We start from the raw sequence: 20,024 nt of genomic DNA on the forward strand, positions 1-20,024 counted from the left end.
CGCGACAGCAATTTAAACGATGATCATCGCAAACGGGTTTGTTGCATCGAGCATAACATTGATTGGTCTTTTTATCATTTTTGTATAAACAATAAAAAACATCTTTTTCTTTTTTTAAATTTATTAGTTAATGTCCAACTTCCCAATGTTTGACGAATGCTGAATTTTATTGGTCTGCTCAAAGTATTCTGGACTTCTAATTTCCATTGTAGATGTTCAACTTAAAACATATACATAATTATGTTCTAAAATGCATGTACGTGTCCGAAAATACTTAATTTACAAAAAAAATTTTTTTTTGAAAGTCATTTTTACTTACGTAATCCCTCCCTATGGGTCGAAAACGTCCTATTTGAATTTTATCTGGCTGGTGTTTGGAGTAGAACAAACGGACCGGGCTGGCCTTTTACAGTGAAGACCCTTCCCCTCAAAAGTTTTTTTTAGTCTAACTTTGATGGCGCTAGCATCGCGGTTGTACGAGAAATTAACAATAGTAGTTTTAAGCAGGACGAGAACGACCCATAGGGAGGGATTGAGGGTTAAACTTTTTAAATGTAATTTTTAATATATAATGTCATAATTGTAAATCTAATTTAAAAATCATTAATTCTAGATTTAAATTATTTTATGTACAGCAATTTTTAAAATTGGATGTTGAAAATAAGTACTTATATAACTATAATATAATGGAGAATTATCTTAGCACAATTAAAACTGAGTATATTTCAGAAAATTTTATAATTATTGTACAAATTGTTGCAAAACAAAAGGAAACCATTACATCATAAATTGTGCAATTATTATTTAAATGTTTTTAAATAAAAATTTTACACAAAAATTTGAAATATGCATGAAACATAATATTATTGTAACATTACTTCTAAATATTTAATAAAGAGTTTAATAAATTATTTATAAAAGATTTAGAAATTATAATTATAAACTGCTTTATAGCAAAAAATATTATTTATGCTATTATATATGTAACAATTATTGCGAAAATTTCCTGTCTTGGTATTTACTTTACCTAGGTATTTATTTTTAATAACAATAAAGTCTATAAATTTAAAAAGAATAAAAAAATAAGAAAGATAATAGAAAGTTATCTAGATTAATTACTTAATAATACTCTATATTATACAAATTTTATAATTATAATAAATTTAAACTTTATCTACCTTTTTGTAGAAACTTATAATGTAGCTCGAACAGCAGACATGAAGAAGGCTGATACAGGCGAAGTTTTAGATTCGGAAATAACGGATAAAGAAAAAGGAAGAAGCAAACGACGTATTACAAAAGCAAGACATTTTGATGATACTGATGAAGAAGATGTGAATAATGTAAACGCTGTTCTAAATTATAGAAAAAAGAAAAAGAAAGCCATTGTGTCTAGTGAGTCTGATGATGACAGAAGGTCACTGCCTGCTGCACAAGTAAGTGGGATTAGAAAAAAACTAAAAGCGCTTCAGCAGAAAAATGCATCAACCTCAAAAGATGTCTCTGCTGCATTATCTACACGAAAGAACAGTAGCTCTGGATATGATACGTTGGCGATGGAAAATATTCCTGCAACGGCATTCAATGAATCATAAAAGAAGCAAATTAAAGCAACATGTACCAAATTGATAAGTGATAATAAATTCAGTCCAACGAAAAACCCTGGTGAAGCATCTTCACTTTATATAAAATTGTCACGCATCATTCTTTATATAAAATTGTCGTAGATGATGATAAATATTCATCAGATTCAATCGCATCAACAGAACAGAATAAATTCCCGTTTTTGGACTTAGTTCTCTGTGAATTCAAAAAATATTATTTTATGTGAATCAAGATGGCAATTTCCGCACCTAATCATTCAATACTTTTTTGTTTAATTTAGATTTGGTTGCGAGCGAGCGCGATATAACTTGTAAAAGTGCTAGTTCCAGAGTAATCTTTTTTTATATAAAGTGAGTAGTTCATTCCTACCTCCGAGTGAACTATTTTATTCTATTTTTTTTCTTTTCTTCTTTCTTTTCTTCACCTCTCGGAGAGTTGTACGGAGGAGAGGGGAGTCAATTGTGCGTCGGGGGAACCGCGACGCCCGCGTTCCTTCCCCGATAGCGCAGCCATTTCGGTCACACCTGCGCAACGCTTCCTAGCGTTCCCTTAGGGGAGGGGGGGCTGAGCGGAATCTCTATCTCTCTCTCACTCTCGTTACTGACTGTAAAGCGATCGATCATAGCGGCCGAACTACTTTTATTAATAAAGACACCCATCCAACCATCTTCCTTAAATCGTATCTAGCCACGCGTCTATCTAACACCAATTACAGAAATGGCATTCCTCTGCTCAGGATGGGTAGGTCAAGGCGGGCCGGTCGCCGCATCCAATTGAAGCGGCTCCAAGCCAAATAGAAATCTGGGGGCGTATTGACCCCCGCATATTTCTGCTTCCGCTCCCTCCAGCTTTAATAAGGTCATCGCCAGCACCGCTTCCGACCCTTCAGAAGCTCTTCGCCGTCAACACGCCAGCCTTGCCGCTCCCACCCCTTCGGGAGGTCATCGCCACCACGAGTGTACCTGCGCTGGAGAGCAATCCTACGCCCGCGTCCCCCGCTCACTGCGCCCCTCCCCAACCAGACTACCAAGGGCCCGTGATCATCTCGGTGAGGGCCGTGAGGCCGGACACCGTAATCCCCGCGCGAATGAAATTGATATTGCCGTAAAATATACGACTAAAATAATATATATACATATCTTTTTTCATTCCTTTATTTCCCTTTTTTCCGCTCCGCGCTCCCCTAAACCCCGCCGGACGTAACAGAAGTAATATTTTGTGAGTATTATTTCAATTAATGCTCGTAAATGTTTTTTGTCTCAAGTTCTCCTAAAGTTTTGTTTAAAGTTTCTAGCCTTGAAATAGAAATATCATTGTAATTAAAATTAATTATATTTTTATAAGCACTGTTTATATTCGAAAAGAATTTTAGTAAAAAAAATTACATTCCTGTATATAAATCCAATAGAAGTTAATACACTTTTAATTTAATTTTTAAATACTTTATGCCGTTGCGTTATAGCGTGAAATTGAGAAATAATTTAGTTTCAAATTTTTTAATAAATAATGTACATAAAATTTTTAACGTTTTTAAACCTAGATATTTTTTAGTGCATAGAACATGTAAAACGACATAAAAGTTCAGAATGCGCGGTCTCTTTTTCTGCGCAGTCTAATGGTTTTTAGCCCAAAAGTGATTAATTCTGAACTTTTGTATCGTTCTAAATTTCCTGCATTGTGAGTTTGAAAAAAAATTGAGCAATATTTAACATTCTTTTTTCTTTATAGTTTTCCTTTCTTTTTTCTTTTTTTTTTCAAGCTCAATATTCATGCAATTCATATTTTTTCAGGTTTACTTCTCAAGTTGTATCCTGGTAGTAAGCTTTTAGAAGCCGTGGCTACTATGAAAAGATGGTTAAACACGAGTGCACAGCGCTTGGTCATCGATTAATTCTTCGTGTTTTTTTTAAGTATTTGCGATTATGCTTACAGCTTTATTTTTAATCAAAGATGTTACAGTCGGTAATCTATTCTATAGTAAAAAATTGAAACAGTCGTTAAAATTCATGTATATGTTTCTTTTTGTTTATATATTTTATTGATGAAATTATTTTGAAAAATTGTTTTGTTTGTATTCATTGCATTTTATTAAGTATGTTTAAGAGATTACAATAAGTTTGAGAGATTCTGTAACTTTTCTACAGATTTAAAGCTAATGCACTTAAATTGTCTGTATTTATAATTGTACAATCTCACACAGCACACATCTTTTTGAAAGTTCTTTCAAAAAGCTTCCTGAAAGATATCTGAAAGATGCCTTTAACCAGATATTTTTCAAAAACCTTTTTAAAATATATTGTACTTTATGAGATATATATATATATATATATATATATATATAACACGCAGGTGGTTTATTAAAAATAAAGCGATTACACTTGAGACCTATTACTTATTGTATTTTTTATAGTGACCGCGACACACATCATGTTTGTGCAATAATTTAAGTATATAATCTATTTAGGCAAACCTGCATAGTTACATAACTATATAAATAAAGAAAATAATTCAATTGCATTTTTATTATAAATTGTGATTGAAATTTTCTTTATGACTACAATTATGTAGCTATACAAGTTTACCCTGGTGAAAATGTAAAATCGGAGCTTAAGTCAAATGTAAAGAGAGAGTAATAGAAGCGTTAACAAACCTTCTATGAAACGTAAATTGAAACAATGAAATGTAAAAGAAGTGTTAACGCTTCTTTTACATTTTAATGTTTCAATTTACGCTTCGTAGAAGGGTAATTAGTTAACGTTTCTATTACTCTCTCTTTACATTCCACTTACGCTCCGATTTTACATTTTTGTCAGGGTTTGTATAAATTCATATAAAATAGTCAATGTGATGTCATTTTGTCCAAATGACATCAAAAATTGGTCAATATTGAGGGACTGATTGACGTCAAAATGACTTTGTTTTATTTGACCTCAAATTGATGTCAGTTTGATGTCATCTTGACTAATATGTGTTGCTTGGGCTGCACAAAAGTATAATTTTCTAATTTTTTCTTGTTTCTTAAAGAAAATTGTACCTAGCAGGGTTTATTACTGTCTATACTTTAATTCTGAAGAAGGATTTACAATTCTATGAAATCAATTAAGAGCCAAGTGTAGAAAAAAATAATTAGTGTTCAATCGGTAATGCTAAAGTTGTCCTGTTTTACCGACAATTTAATTTCTCACTAATCTTTTAATTGCGTTTACAGAATGAAAAATCCTTCTCCAGAATTAAAATATAAACAATAACAATTCTGTATCGTAACGATTTTGTAGGAAAAATGACAAAAAATTATAAAATTATCGGCTTCTGGCGCCGACTCGTAACAAAATGTGCTTGATATAAAAATTTTAGACCTTGTACGTATAAATCAAGCCTGCAAGCAAGAAAAGTGAACATTTAGGAACAATATTACGCTTTTAGATTGAGCCTAGGTGTTCTAATAAAAAAAGGTTACTGTGTAACAAAATTTCATGTCTGAAAATTTCGTGTGCCTGCCTGAAATGCATATATATAGCATATATATTGGTTGACGGATGTTCAGATAGATGTCGCTACTTTAGTTCAGCACTTTCTCGCTTCGTTTTACCATCTCTCACGAACTCTACGCTCGCCCACGCGCGCGCGCGCGCGCGCACACACACACACACACACACACACACACACACACACACGCGCGCGCGCGCGCGCGCACGCACGCACACTCAAATATACGTACATACACACACAAAGCAGGCAGATATGCACCAGCAAAAATTGCGTATATAGAAGTAAAATGAGACAGAGGGAGAGAGAGAGAGAGAGGGAGAGGGAGAGAGAGAGAGAGACAGAGAGAAAAGCGTTTATTAGCATTCTAGGGCAAGTCCTCTAAGAACGTACAATGTATGAAAGAATTGTATAAAGTAGTCAAGGAACATAGACTGTAGTAAGTAAAGCTAGAGCGCGATATATACAATGCAACTTTAGGCGAAAAATACAGCATTTGCATTAACAGCAGTACAATATATATATACAAACAGCAATAACATACAAAAATAATAAATAAATATTATTTGAGTAAACATATCGCAACGTAGTAAAGTGCAGGTAGATAATCAATAGAGAAGTGAGTACGTGAAGAATTTGTGAGTGCAGAGAAAATAGAGCAAGAGTAATAAAGTACATTGAGAGAGACTATAGTATATATAAAGCCAGAGTGCAATATGTGCAATCTAACTTTGGGCGAAAATTACAGTATATGTATAAGTAGTAATGCGGTATGTGTATATAATCAGTAATAATATAACAAGTGTACAAAAATAATGAGTGAGTAATATTAAAGTTAGAGTTAAGGTAACGCAACATAATAAACTGCAGGTAACAAACAATATAGAAATGAGTATATATAAAATAAGTATATGTAAAAGTAAGTATGTGTATAAATAAGTAGCATAAAATGAGTGCATACAAACTTAGTGCAATGTATAAAGCGTAAAAGGAATACAGATGCAAAATGTACAAAATAGTGTGTGAGTAAAGTCAGAGTCATGAGCGCAAAAATAGAGACATACTATGGAAGAAAGAGTGGAAGGAGGAGATATCATGGCTAGTGAGAATTTTAAGATGCGGATCTGAACAATGAGAGTTGACGCAGATGGTCGAAGAGTTCCCGCTTAAAGATATTGTGCGAAGGGGATTCTCTTACGACAGCAGGAAGTGTGTTCCAAAAAGTGGAGCCAGCATGGGTGAAGGAGAGTTGATAGGTGGTAGTACGGCAAGAAGGAAGAGCAAGGTCAGGGAGAGGTAAGCGGGGGAGGGAGCGAGGAGGAACATGAGGGCGGAATAGGGAGGCAAGGTAAGATAGAGATTCTGTTCGAATAATGGAGTGGAGACAGCCAGTGAGGTACATCCTGCGATCACACGCGGTCAGCCATCCCAGCCTATCATAAAGATGCGTGACATGGTCGTCCCTGCGGAGGTCGAAAATGAAACGCACACAGCTATTCATGAGTCGTCGGAGTCTTAGCTTCTGTTGGCCTGTGAGGTCGGTAAAGACCGCAGCGCAATAGTGGATCAAAAAATGGAAGTATAAGTGAGGACACCAGCCTAGCCCGAAGCGAGGTGGCGAGACTATTTTTATAGAGCTTAAGCTTCCAGAGGGCTCCGTTAATCTTTCTGGCTGAGTACGTTATGTGTTCGGACCAGTTTAAGGTGCTGGTAACCATAATACCAAGGTTAACGGTCTGACTGACTAAAGCAATTGGTTGTCCATCAATCACAAGATTGCAAGCGGATGAAATGCTGTTTACATATTTGGTGCTCCCTAAGAGCATGGCTTTAGTTTTCTTGGTATTAAGCCTGAGGCCGTTAAGTTCAGCCCAGCGCCCAACGGCGGCAATGTCCTCACCGATCCTTCCTAGAGCCGATTCAAGATTAGAGGGGGGGAAGTGGAAGTATATTTGAAGATCATCAGCATATAGTATGTGACTGCAGTTACGTAAGGAGAGATGGAGATCGTTAACAAAAACAGCAAAGAGCAGAGGACCGAGAACGGAGCCCTGGGGGACTCCTGCAGAAACAGAAGCCCAGGTCGAGAAAGCCCCATCCGAACCCCGCACCTTTTGATATCGGCCAGTGAGGTAGGATTTGAACCATGAGATAACGGGCGACATTAAAGCAACTCAACTTGTGGAGAAGGAGATCGTGGTGCACAAGGTCAAAAGCTTTAGAAAAGTCAAATAGGACAAGTAGGGTGACCATGCGCTTGTCAATGGCCAACCTGACGTCGTCGGTGAGCTTGATCATAGCGGTTTGGGTGCTATGGCCCTTGCGGAAGCCAGTGGATCTGAAGTGGATCAAGAAGATTTGATCTGTTGAGGTGAGAGGAAAGCTGGTCAAAGACAATTCTTTCGAGGACCTTGGAGAGGTAGGAGAGGATAGAGATAGGACGGTAGTCAGAGGGGGTCAGAGGATTTTTTATTTTAGGAAGAGGAGTGACGTGAGAGAGTTTCCAGTTTGAAGGGAAAGTGGACGTGTTTAAAGATGTATTAAAGAGGTCAAGAATAAGAGGGAATGTAGCAGGTAAGCTGGCGAGGATGAGACGACGGTTTATGTTATCGGGCCCAGCAGAATTGGAAGTGCAAGAAGTTAGAGCTCTGCGCAAGACTGGAGGGGTAATGTGACGGAAGTAAAAAGTGTCAGGGTCGGCTAGAGAGGAAGGTGAGCGAGTGAGAGGAGGCAGGGAGGAGGAAACGGGGATAGAAGGAGAAAGATGAGTGTTGGAAAAGGTTAGAGGATGGGAGATCGAAGTGAAGGGAATCGTGGGGTTTGCTGAAACGAAGGAGATGTTTAATAGGTCAAGGGGGATGTCGGGGAGAGGAGTCGTCTTAGGTTTGGAAAGACCGAGAGTTTTTAGTTCTAACCACAGGCGCGACGAATCGGAAATAGAACCAAGGCGGTTCATAAGGTATGCATCTCTAGCCTTGACCATAAGTCCCTTCACCTCGTTGCGCAAGGATTTGAAGAGATTCCAAAGATGCGCAGACGGATGGGCACGAAAAGCACGCCGAATGGAGTCCCTACGTCGCATTAGTGAACAAATGGAATTGTTGAGCCAGGGGGCTGGAGGCCTTCTGGCTTGGAAGGAGCGGAGTGGTACATGAAGATCCCGAGCTGAAGAAAGGTGTTGGTAGAAGATGGTGATTTTATGGTCAAGCGAAGATGGTATGTAGAAAGTGGACCAGTCCGAGAGGAAGAGGGAGTTGCAGAATTCGTCAGAGTTGAAGCAGAAATAGTCGCGAATAGTAATAGTCCGAGGGGGTATCCGGTGAACGAGGAGATCAAGCGTGACTTCAATTAAGTCATGAAGAGAAAGAAAGGGAAGAGGAACTTGAGAAAAGGATAGGAGTAGGGATTTACTACTTAGGAGGCAGTGATCAATGCGAGTGTGTGAGGAAAGAGTGTGATGCGTGTCAGAGTAAGGAACAAGATAGAGGTGGTTGCTAGTACAAAAATTAAGAAGAGAATTGAAGTCAAAGGAAGGGCGGTTAAGGTTTATGTTGAAGTCACCAATAATGACAGCGTTAGGGTAAGATGAATAGAGCTTCTCGAATTCCGACTGGAACACAGCAAGATGGCCTAGCTTGGGAGGGCGATATAGTATGCCTAGGAGAAGTGGCCGGAGCGAGGCGACGGAAATACGAAGAAGCAAGTATTCAGGCTGAGCAGAGAAGGGTTCAGGTGAGGAGGCCAGAATGGTGGCTTTAATACCACAGCGCAGGTACAGTCCAATCCCGCCCCCCTCCCCCTTTCCAGATCTATCGAGCCTAAAGAGTCGATAACCAGGCAATGAAGAGGGAGAGAGAGAGAGAGGGGGGGGGAGAGGGAGAGGGAGAGAGAGAGGGAGAGAGGGGGGGAGAGAGAGAGAGAGAGAGAGAGAGAGAGAGAGAGAGAGAGAGAGAGAGAGAGAGAGAGAGAGAGCATGCACGTGCAAGCGCGCGCGTGCTAAATTTTCAGACACGAAATTTTGTTACACAGTAATCTTTTCTACACTAGCGCAAAAAAAAACGAAACAAAATTTTTGACAGATTTTTAGGCAATATTCAAAGTGATGCAGCTTTGCGAAACATCATCCAAATTACATGTGCTTTTTTTTAAATTAAAGGGCAAAGACTCTACTTTGAGAATCCCTACGCGAAAGTTTGATTTGTTAAGTGTGAACCTTTTGTATCGCATGAAAACCAAACATGTGTTTTTTAATTGAAAAAAGTAAAAGTTTGTTATCATTTTGCACAAGTTTCTCGTTAAAATCTTGCTAATATTAATTCAGATTCTGAAAGTTCATTCTTTTCTAAGCAATTTAAAAAAAAAACATGTCGATACGATGTTTTTTATTGATTGCACACGAGTTTGAAATTTGCACTGCATTTTAGGGTATTTTAACAAGTAAATACGGTATTTTTTTAATATCATGAATTTTGAGTATCAATATGATATTGCACATTGATTTTATTCGTGTTGAACTCAATCATACCGCTATCATCAAAGTGACCCGATCTGCACCACGTGGAGAATGACGATCGGATTTTGTAGATCATGTGGCTCTGAAATTCATCGGTGGAAATTTGTACTTACTGATCTGAATATAACGGATAGCTGACGCACCAATTTCAACAGAAGATCACATTCATCTATACTCATAAACCCACGCATACACATAAACATACATATACACATACTCATACATAAAAAGTAAAAGTTCAAATTTTATTTTAAAAAATCAGCCTTTTCAGGGCCACATGATGTACAAAATCCGATCGTCATTTTCCACGTAGTGCAGATCGGGTCACTTTGATGACGGCGGTATGATTGAGTTAAACACGAATAAAATTAATGTACAATATCATATTGATACTCAAAATTCATGATATTAAAAAAATACCGTATTTATTCGTTAAAATGCAGTGCAAATTTCAAACTAGCGTGCAATCAACAAAAAACATTGTATCGACATGTTTTTTTTTAAATTGCTTAGAAAAGAATGAACTTTCAGAATCTGACTTAATATTAGCAAGATTTTAACGAGAAACTTGTGCAAAATGATAACAAACTTTTACTTTTTTAAATTAAAACATGTTTGGTTTTCATGCGATAAAAAAGGTTCGCACTTAACAAATCAAACTTTCGCGTAGGGATTCTCAAAGTAGAGTCTTTGTCCTTTAATTAAAAAAAAAAAGTACATGTAATTTGGATGATTTTTCGCGAAGTTGCATCACTTTGAATATTGCCTAAAAATCGGTCAAAAATTTTGTTTCGTTTTTTTTGCGCCAGTGTATTAGAACGCCTACGCTCAATCTGAAAGCGTTGTATTGTTCTTAAATGTTCACTTTTCTTGCCTGCAAGCTTTATTTATGTGTAGGAAGTTCAAAATTCTTACATCAAGCACATTTTGTGACGAGACCACGCCAGAAATTTTTAGAAAATTCTAGCGGTTTGTATGTCGCATTTGTAACATTGATTTCAAGAAGACTCTTTGGCGACAGGCAATGGGCGAGTGCCTACCGATCTGCCGACCCGGGTTCAATTCCGCAGTTCTTTTTTCACTTTTTTTTTTATAATAATATGTATATACAATCAACAAAAATTTTTTATTACGTAAGATGAGATTTATTGTTTTATATTTTTTTGTACAAAACAATTTTTTTCTGTAAGACTTCCAGATAGCACACAATATTTAAAAAATATTTATATTTATTTGAATATTTTATAAATATTTATCAAAATATTTTATAAATATTTTTTTGTGATCTTAGATTTGACAGATAAAAAAGATTTATCATAAATATTATAAAAATATTTATAAAATATTATAAAAATATTTATAAAAAATATTACTACAAATCTTTTTTTTTTATTATAAATATTGAATAAAATTTAGTCTATATTTTAATAATATTATAAATAAAGATTTTTTATTTATTTATTTTGCGATTATTTTTTTATACGTAAGTCAAAACTTCCAATTTCATTTATTCATTCTTGCAAATTTTTGGACTTGATTGTGCTTAGACTAAAGTCTAAAAATTTTTGGACCCGTAATTGTGCTTTAGTCTAAAAAAAGAAATTATTTTATACAAAAAAATTTAAAACAATTAATAAATCTCGTCTTACGTTAATAAAAAATTTTTTTTGAATTTTATTTATAAAAAAGGAGGAAAAAAGACGGCCGGTATTGAACCCGGCTCGGCAGATCGGTAGGCACTCATCCGTTGCCTGTTGCCAAACAGCCTTCTTGGAATCAATGTTACAGACGCGGTATATAAGCCGCTAGAACTTTCTGAAAATTTCTGACGTGGACTCGTCACAAAATGTGCTTTATGTTAAAAAGTTTAAACTTTGTACGCATTAATGAAGCCTCGGTACAGGTAAAGTGAACATTTGGGAACAATACGCTTTCAGATTGAGCGTAGGCGTTCTAATAAAAAAGATTACTGTGTAACAAAATTTTGTGAGCCTGTATGAAACACGTAGTGGTAGATTACTTTACGATTCAGATAGACATCGCTAATTTAGTCGAGTACTTTCTCACTTCTTTTTACCATCAAACCTTACGCACACACACGCTCTCTCTCTCTTTTTCTCCTTTACACACACATGCGCGCGCGCATAAAAATTCATGACATTGGGAATCTCAGTCTTATTTAAAAAATATTTTTTTAATAGAACCTGACAAAATTTATATTTATATACTTCGGAAAGAATGCTCGATTCAAATAAATATTTCTTTGAATAGTACTAATAACATATTTTAGAAAAAATCAATAATATTTATTTCTAACAAGTAATATTTTCTAAATTATAAAAGCATCAATTGCAATCTAGCAGCCGACTGATAACGCAAGTATCGTGCGTCGTCGCGAATTCGAATCTATATTTTTTCTTTTTTTTGGGCATGTATATACACTGAGAAAAAAAATTTGTTGAAAAACGCAAATTGTGTAAATCGAACTAAATTATTTAGTCCGATACGTCCAACTAAACATTATTATAATGACACAAAATAATTTGTTACTACTGTAAACAAAACACTATTTAAATCAACAAAATTGAGAGTTTAGTGAAAAATACAGATATTATAATACAGTATTTTTTACAAATGTATTTGTGTTAAATGCAAAAACATTTTTTATTTTAACTAAATCTTAATTCCAATCAACAATACAACTTTGTACTTAAACGAAAAATTACTTGAAACAACAACATATATAGTTTAATAAATACAAATCCAGTTTTACTTATTAAAATATAGTTAAAATTCATATTCACAAAAATATAAAGCAACTAAAATTTTGTTTTTGAAACTAAACACATGAAGTTTGTATAAAAAAAAAAGATAAATATAATAAAATATGCATTTGATATTAATGAAAGCTTTGTTAAATGACTTCGATACACAGTTTGTATATATATTGATTTACTTTATCGAACAATTAAGATAATCAGTGCATATGCACATTTTGTTATTTTGACAAAATGTTTTATATAACAAGCAGAGATTTTTTTTTATTAAAAGAAAAAATTTGTTTAAAAAATCTTGCATTATGTTAAAGCAAGTGAATTTTTATTACAAGAATCGAATACATAAGCATCCAACAAAATATAAGTAAAAGTAACTGAATATCCACTCAATATAACTGACTGTCTTATCAAATAAATGCAATAAATCGTCATTAAAACAATTGATTGGGATTAACAAACAAACTTCTTTATTAATCTGAAAAAGATTATTATTCAATTAGCAAAGATACTATTTACTAAAATGTAGAATTTGTCAAAAGAACACAATATTTACGTTGAACAATGTAATATTTTTCGAGGAATTAAATATTATATTAAGCCGTAGAATAACTTTGTTGTAATATTAATTATATTTGTTGAAAGAAAAGTTTAATAAGTTTAATATAAAGATGTAGGTGGTATATATAAAAACATTTTTGTTCATTAATTATAACTTATATAATTTATTAAAGAATTTTGAATACATAAGCTTTAAATATAAATTTGCATAAATTTAAGTACATTTTTATACTTTTAATTATGTTTATTCATATGAAATATATAAATTATTATCACTCATTACATGAATATTTTGCGGAACATAAGAGAATAAATCTTCTAATCTAATGTATCTCCAAACAGATATCTTAATTACTTCAAATGCGCAGTAATGTCTCTTAAAAACTTTAGTATAGAATTCGGTACATATAAATGTAATTTGACGCATATTGTTAATAATCATGTAATGAATTTCACCAAAGACAATAGTATTGTCATTCATATACATAGCTATAGCCATATTTTTATGATAAGTAATACCATTTAGTTTTATCCAAGTGTCAAGTATATATTCACATTGGATATTACATGGAAGTGTATTTTTGAAATCAAGATAATCAGGTAGATCAGTTAATTCTTGACGCAATGTAGGTCCTAAACTCAATCGATCAAACAATCCTTTTTCTGTAAGAAATCTATGTGACAAAATAAGTTGATGTTTTAATGCTAAAGTGTACGGACAATTTCTGCGAGATCGTATAACCTTCGCATTCTCTTTAAATTGTTTGTGCTTCGCTTCAAAACGAAAGCAAGATAAGTGTTTAAGTGGTCCTAATCTTTTCAATAATCGGGGGTAATGTACGAGGAAATGATGTTTAGGTTTTAGTGGTTCTGCAAAAACATCCATATATAGTGAATGATGTTCCAATATTAAAGTTTCAAGAAGTTGAGTTGTTGCAAAAGTAAGAGACGAACTCATTATGATATTTATAATTTCCTGCAATACGAGAAAAATTTCCCAAGCGGTATTATTTACGGGCACTAGATCACCGATCAGAATACCAAGATATTTAATTAAAAAAACCATTTCCGACGCTGAAATAATTAAATTTTGTGCATTAAGATCGTTGCTAGATATTGAGATTGGTTTATTCTTTTCAAAGTTTCGACAATCAAAATGCTGCAAGCGGGCATTTAAAATTTCAAGAGAAAAATAATGTTCTCTATTTATCAAAAAGTTTAAGATTTTAGCTATTTCGTATCTACATATTCCTTCGAATAAATCATGCATAGGATCAAGACTTCCATTTTCTATAATGTGAAATTTTGGGATTTTATTAAAAACGCATTTAGTTTTCACTCCCATGGAGCAATCTTCACAATCTTTTAAATAATTTTGTTTAGTTCGTAGCATTTGAATATTTTCTTTTACTTGTTTGCGGCTTTCAATTTTATCTACTGTACATATTCTACATACATATTGTGAATTAAAGCTTGTTGTAAAACCACAAATATCGTTCAAAGCTAGATTGTCACCAATAATCGCTAACAGAGAAAAATAAATCGTTCGTTGCTGGCCATCGACATTTACAATTAATCCGTACTTCCCAAGATCTGTTACTTGATTGATAATATTATGAAATGTTTTCATATTACCAGCAGTCTTGTGATCTTTCGTGTAATGAAGTTGAGCAAGAAATATATTTTCCAACATGCTACTAAATTCATATGGGATACATCCTAATGAAAAGTAGACGGCACCAAGCTTTCGTATATTAGCGTGCGAACCAAGAGGATTTTTGATCTCGACATCGTCAAAGTATAAGATCAACGGCAATACGGTTTTTCCCACAAATTCAGACTCAATGTTTTGCCATAATTCGCCTTGAATATTTGAAATTATTGATTTACTTGATTTGCATTCTTCAATGTGTTCTAAAATTGAAAATAAAACATTTGGTATTTCTAAAAATTTTTTTAGAACCATTTTTATCGATATTACTTGAATTTCTGAATTTGAAATAATAGCTTTACGTTTTCCCCCTATAAAGCGAGAACTTACTCGTGCATGAATTCTGACCGATTGTGGTTTTATCAGAGTATTTGCATTTTGAAAATATTTTAAACAGTGGTAATCAGATTGAAAATTATCAAAACCGTGTTGCAATATTGTTAACATTTTAGTGAGATCTGAAAGAGTCTGTTTAACATCTTTAGAATTACATTTTTGCTTCAAAATCGGTATGAAAGTTAAATCATACAAATTCCTCAATTTATCTATCAACGTAGAAATAAGTGATCGTGTGAGACTTAACTCCGAGTAAAGTTGTGAAACAAACGATAAAATTTCTTTTTGTACTACAGATTCGAAAGCTTCAATACTAATAATTACAGGCTCGTGAAATGAACATTCCGGTGCAGATTGAATAATTGTATTCGAAGACATAAAATTAGAACCACTTAAACTTTTCAACTCTATAAGATTAGAAAAATTATTTTCAGGACTTTTATTCTGATCGATTTGCACTTTGCCGCTCAATCTTAAATGCCTTAAAAAAAAGTGTTTTTTATATGAATAAAAACTATTAAAAATTCTTGTACATCCTTCAATGCGACAATTGCAGACTGATGATATTAAAGTCTTATGGCGCAATTTGACATGTTTAGTAAGACAAGCTTCGGAATATAATTTTATTTCGCAAAATGGGCACGGAATCATTTTCAATATTGTCTTTAATCGAAAAAATTACAATAATAATTAAAAACAAAACATTTTTGCATACACTTTATGTAAAACAATTAGAAGCAGAACTTTTTTCATACTCTTTATTTTATAGTATTAAAAGTAATAGTAAAAAAAGTTTATAGTATTAAAAAGTAAAATTTTTTTAAAAGTAAACAAAGTTAAACAAAATTATAATTTTTCGCAGAATTTTAATAAGTATTTTCTTAAATTTATTATCAAAATTTAATAACAGAAACTTTTTGGAGTTCTTTCCAGGTTTGTATGCACAAAAACTTTTATCACGTGGAGAGTTTTAAATATAATTTGTTTAAACTAAAACGTAAAGAAAATAAAGCTTTTTATGTCTGACTATCTATGTGTCCTTATGTTGAAATGTCATATCACTTATTATTTCCGTTATATTCGGAGTCATTTTATCTAAACTATTTTCATAATTATATAAAACTCTTTGAAATAATAACCAAATGTGAGCGCTTTCAATCGGATATTCAACGTCGAATACTTGAAAGATTTTATAACACAAGTCTATAGCTTTTAAGGCTGACGGTACCTTGTACAAAGTGTCATCAACGGATATAAAAATATCAGAAATATCGTTGGATGGGCCAACAGCAATGATAAAAGGTTGCAATGTAATTCCTAGATCTGCAGCTTTTTTTCTTTTCTGTTCTTGTACTTTTGTGATATCTGCTATTAACTGCAAAAAGTTATAATATAACAATTATATTATGAAGCGTAGTAATCTTATACTGACAAATATTAATATTAATGATCATGATACTTACAGTAATTGAAATAATAATGCTGTCTTTACACTCAGGTATAGAGGGTTTCCACTGATTTTTTTTTAACGAATTCGACCTTTAGGTGGAAGTAGATGCGAGAGAAGTTTTAATTGCAAAATAATTTTTGTATCTGTTTAATCAAATCATAATTATAATTACATAAAGTAAATGTACATTTATTTAAAAATAAATATACCTACTGTCTGTCAATTCATCGCATTGAATTAAATCCATCAAAATTTGCGCATTGTCATCATCTTTCTTTGGTGGCCGAACAGTTAAAATTTTTGCAAAAAAAGTTTTCCAACTTTCCAACGTTAATTCTAACGTTGATAAATTTAGACAAGAGTAATCTTCTTCAATTAACGTATATGCATTTGGATGTTTGAGAATGGGCCAGTTTTCAAAAATTTGATTTAATTTTAAATCTCTGTTTGATTTTATACTTTTTCGTCGATATTCAGCAGTGAGTTTCCAATTTGTAAGAACAATTTCCCATGGCATTGAATGATTTTGCAGCCATGCTTTAGCTTCAAGAATAGCTTCTATAAAATGATAAAGAATTTAGTATATAAACATTCCACATTAATTTAATGAATAAAACGTAATTTTGAGTTGACAGATATATAAATTTTTTTAAAAAACTACCTTTATAGGTAGAATCATATATACTAAGACTTACCTTCATCTGAGTCCGAACTTTCAGTTTTATGCTCTTGTAAATCATTTGATAGTGGTTTCCATTCGTTAATAAGTTTCAAGGCACGTATTTTGTTCCGATACTTGTCCACTAATTTTTCACGTGAAATTACCGATTTTCCAATTCGCGATAATTTTTTCGGAATTGGGGGGATGTAGTATGTAGCTGTAGCTTCAGTGGGAAAAAGTTTTACTATTTCCTCTGCTATGTATAGAAAATCATCATTTTTCAAACTAAAAACATAAAATGAACAAATTATAACAAATAATAAACTATATATACATATGCTTATATGCACGTCTATTAAAAGTATAAATTTTAACGCATTATTAACAAAATATAAAGTGACATTACTGGATGTCTTCATTCAGTAATTCTGTCAGAATAATGTCGACAACTAGCATTCTAGAATGTCGTGATAAAGACTTGGATTTTGTATAGGATTTTAGAATTGCTTTTCCTTGGATGTTTGTATGTAGAATTTCCTTGATATCGATAGTTTTCATTTTTATAGCATACGTCAATTTTTCCGTTGAAGTGTTTTGTTTCTTTAAACTACAGATATCCTCAGATGAACTTTGTGATGAAAAATTATCTGACATTTCAGATACTTCTGTACTCGAAGTCATAACCTAGTCATAATAAATAATAGTATTAATAAAAAAATAATGCAGTATAAAATATAGAATAGAAATATACATTCTATATTTATAAAGTATAAGTAATAGAAAAAGGAATGGTATAAGAAAACATAAATATTAATCAAGAAAGTAATTTTTCAAACTCGAAGGATTTAATTTCTAATACCTGTGTATATCAGAATGTGTAAAAAAATCTTTTTTAATTTTTATTATAATAAAGTTAACTTTAGGTATTAAAAAACCTTCTCAAATTTGATCCTTTTACCTCGATTTTTTAATTAATACATTTAAGAGTCTTATTTTCTTATTTAATTAACATGAAAAAAATAGTTTTGATTTTAATCATCGTAAAGTGACTTTGTTTTTAGAGAAAAACCTGTAAAAATACTGTCACAACTAAATTAGATAGAATTAAATAAAAAACAAAATCTAACATAATGTATCACTCATAAAATTAAGATAACATTTTTGAAAGATTTTTTCCTAATAAAAATAAGAAAAGATTTTTTGAAAAAATTAAAAATTTTATATATAGTATATAATATATGTATGTATACTAACATTAGACATTTCTTCTTTCTTATACTCCGCCGTCCAATTTTTTAAAAATTCGATTCTTAATCCTATTTTAGGTATCATTTCTTTGATGAGCTGGGGTAAGATCAGGTAAATTTTCATCGCTAATTGCATTTTCTAAAAATTGAAAATATATAATTCCATTACTTCGAAGATTAAAAAAATTAGTGCAAAAAATAAAAAATGTAATGGATAAAATTAAATGTTTAGTTAAGTACAAGATACATTTTCATCAGATAAATAAGCTTTTGATTGACAAAATATTTTGATTTTTAACTTTTAACAAATTGTGTAAGAACGCGCATAAAAATGTTCGATATTTACTACAAAAGAAGACAAAATATTTCCGTATTTTTCAAATTAAATAATAAAGCATAGTGAGCTTCTTACTCAATTGACAAAAAATTTTGTTGTTGGAACAAAAATTTGGAACATTGGACAATTTGATTAAGGCATATTTAACTAAATATTTAGTAATTGCAATCAAAAATTGGTTGGTCAATCTCAACAAATTTGTGCGTTTTGCTTTCTCAATAGTATATTTACTTGGCAGAAATAACAACATAGTAATATCAATTATATTTATACCAAATTATTTTAGGTCTAAGTAAAAAAAAAAACAGTTCTTTCCGTATAATATATTTAACACCTACACGATATATATAATCAGAGAAAGAAGTGATATAAGCATACTACGTATATATATCATTATATATTGACATTTTTAATGTATAAATTTTTTACGCAATAGAGAAGACAGTAATAAAAAGGTTACTAGACAATAAATTGTAATCAAATGAACAAAGAATAAAAAACTACATAGACAAATAAAATAAAAACTTAGTTATAATTTTCGAAATTTAAGTCAGTTTTGCATAAATAAAACATCAAAGTTTTAAACAAACATTACATAGAAAGACAGTGGATAATTAAAAAAAGTCATACATACCCTCGAGTATTTTTATAATACTTGATTCCACGGAATCTTTTAACCTCCACGAACGAATAATGTTTGCCATCTTTTTAACAGTATCACAATTTACGCACACTCACAATAAAGAAACGATATATTCTGCCACGAAATCGCAAGCGTTTGGTAACTGCCTGCGAACGCACCGGCAACACGTGCTGACATGCACAGCAACTGCGAAGTGATCTCAAGGAGCAAACGCGACGCGCGACGCTTCGTCTAACAATTGACGATCGGCTGTCTTTTATCTCGCTGTTACCGAGCTGACTGTAGCAGAAATGTTTTGTCTTAGCAACTAAAATTTGGTTGCAATATAAGTAATCAAATATTCTAGTGTTAATTTAAAAGTTTGTTTATTTAAACAAAAAAATATTACATTTTGTAATTAAAAAAATTGTTTTTATTAGACAAGCAAACATTTTAATTAACAAATCGATATTATTTGATTACTTTTATTTCAACCAAAGTTAATTGCTAATATAAAACATTTCTTGCTCAATACAAAGTGTATAATTTAAAATATAGTATATTAAACTAATTATTACAACATAGTCTGCAGTTTTTAAACTACAAATAACATTTGTTTAATATTTTGTGTTGTAGACACAAAATTGTTATGTTTATTAATTATATTAACAAAATAAAAAATAAAAAGCTAATTATTAAGTAAAATTAGCAAATATATAAA

The 20,024-nt window shown here is 32.2% G+C and overlaps 1 protein-coding gene across 1 annotated transcript; it reads right to left on the bottom strand.

Annotated features, from left to right (window-relative positions):
- Positions 1 to 13,661: 13,661 nt before the first annotated feature.
- On the bottom strand, positions 13,662 to 19,758 carry LOC118645740. The gene is made up of 3 exons (XM_036287447.1): positions 17,132 to 19,758; positions 16,896 to 16,994; positions 13,662 to 16,384 (listed from the first exon to the last, which is right to left on the bottom strand). Exons 1-3 carry the CDS (start codon positions 17,514 to 17,516, stop codon positions 16,017 to 16,019), a joined length of 852 nt encoding a protein of 283 aa, XP_036143340.1. The 5' UTR covers positions 17,517 to 19,758; the 3' UTR covers positions 13,662 to 16,016.
- Positions 19,759 to 20,024: the final 266 nt, after the last annotated feature.

This window comes from Monomorium pharaonis, chromosome 5 (assembly GCF_013373865.1).
Source record: "Monomorium pharaonis isolate MP-MQ-018 chromosome 5, ASM1337386v2, whole genome shotgun sequence".
Lineage (NCBI taxonomy): Eukaryota > Metazoa > Arthropoda > Insecta > Hymenoptera > Formicidae > Monomorium > Monomorium pharaonis.

Bases quoted from the DNA above. Each gene is read 5' to 3' on its own strand.
- LOC118645740 (XM_036287447.1), bottom strand. From the start codon at position 17,516: ATGAAGACATCCAGTAATGTCACTTTATATTTTGTTAATAATGCGTTA. The intron at 16,995-17,131 runs GTAAGTCTTAGT...ATCATTTTATAG, and splicing joins AAGTTCGGACTCAGATGAAG to AAGCTATTCTTGAAGCTAAA. The intron at 16,385-16,895 runs GTATAAAATCAA...TCATAATATAAT, and splicing joins TGCTGAATATCGACGAAAAA to TGTTATATTATAACTTTTTG.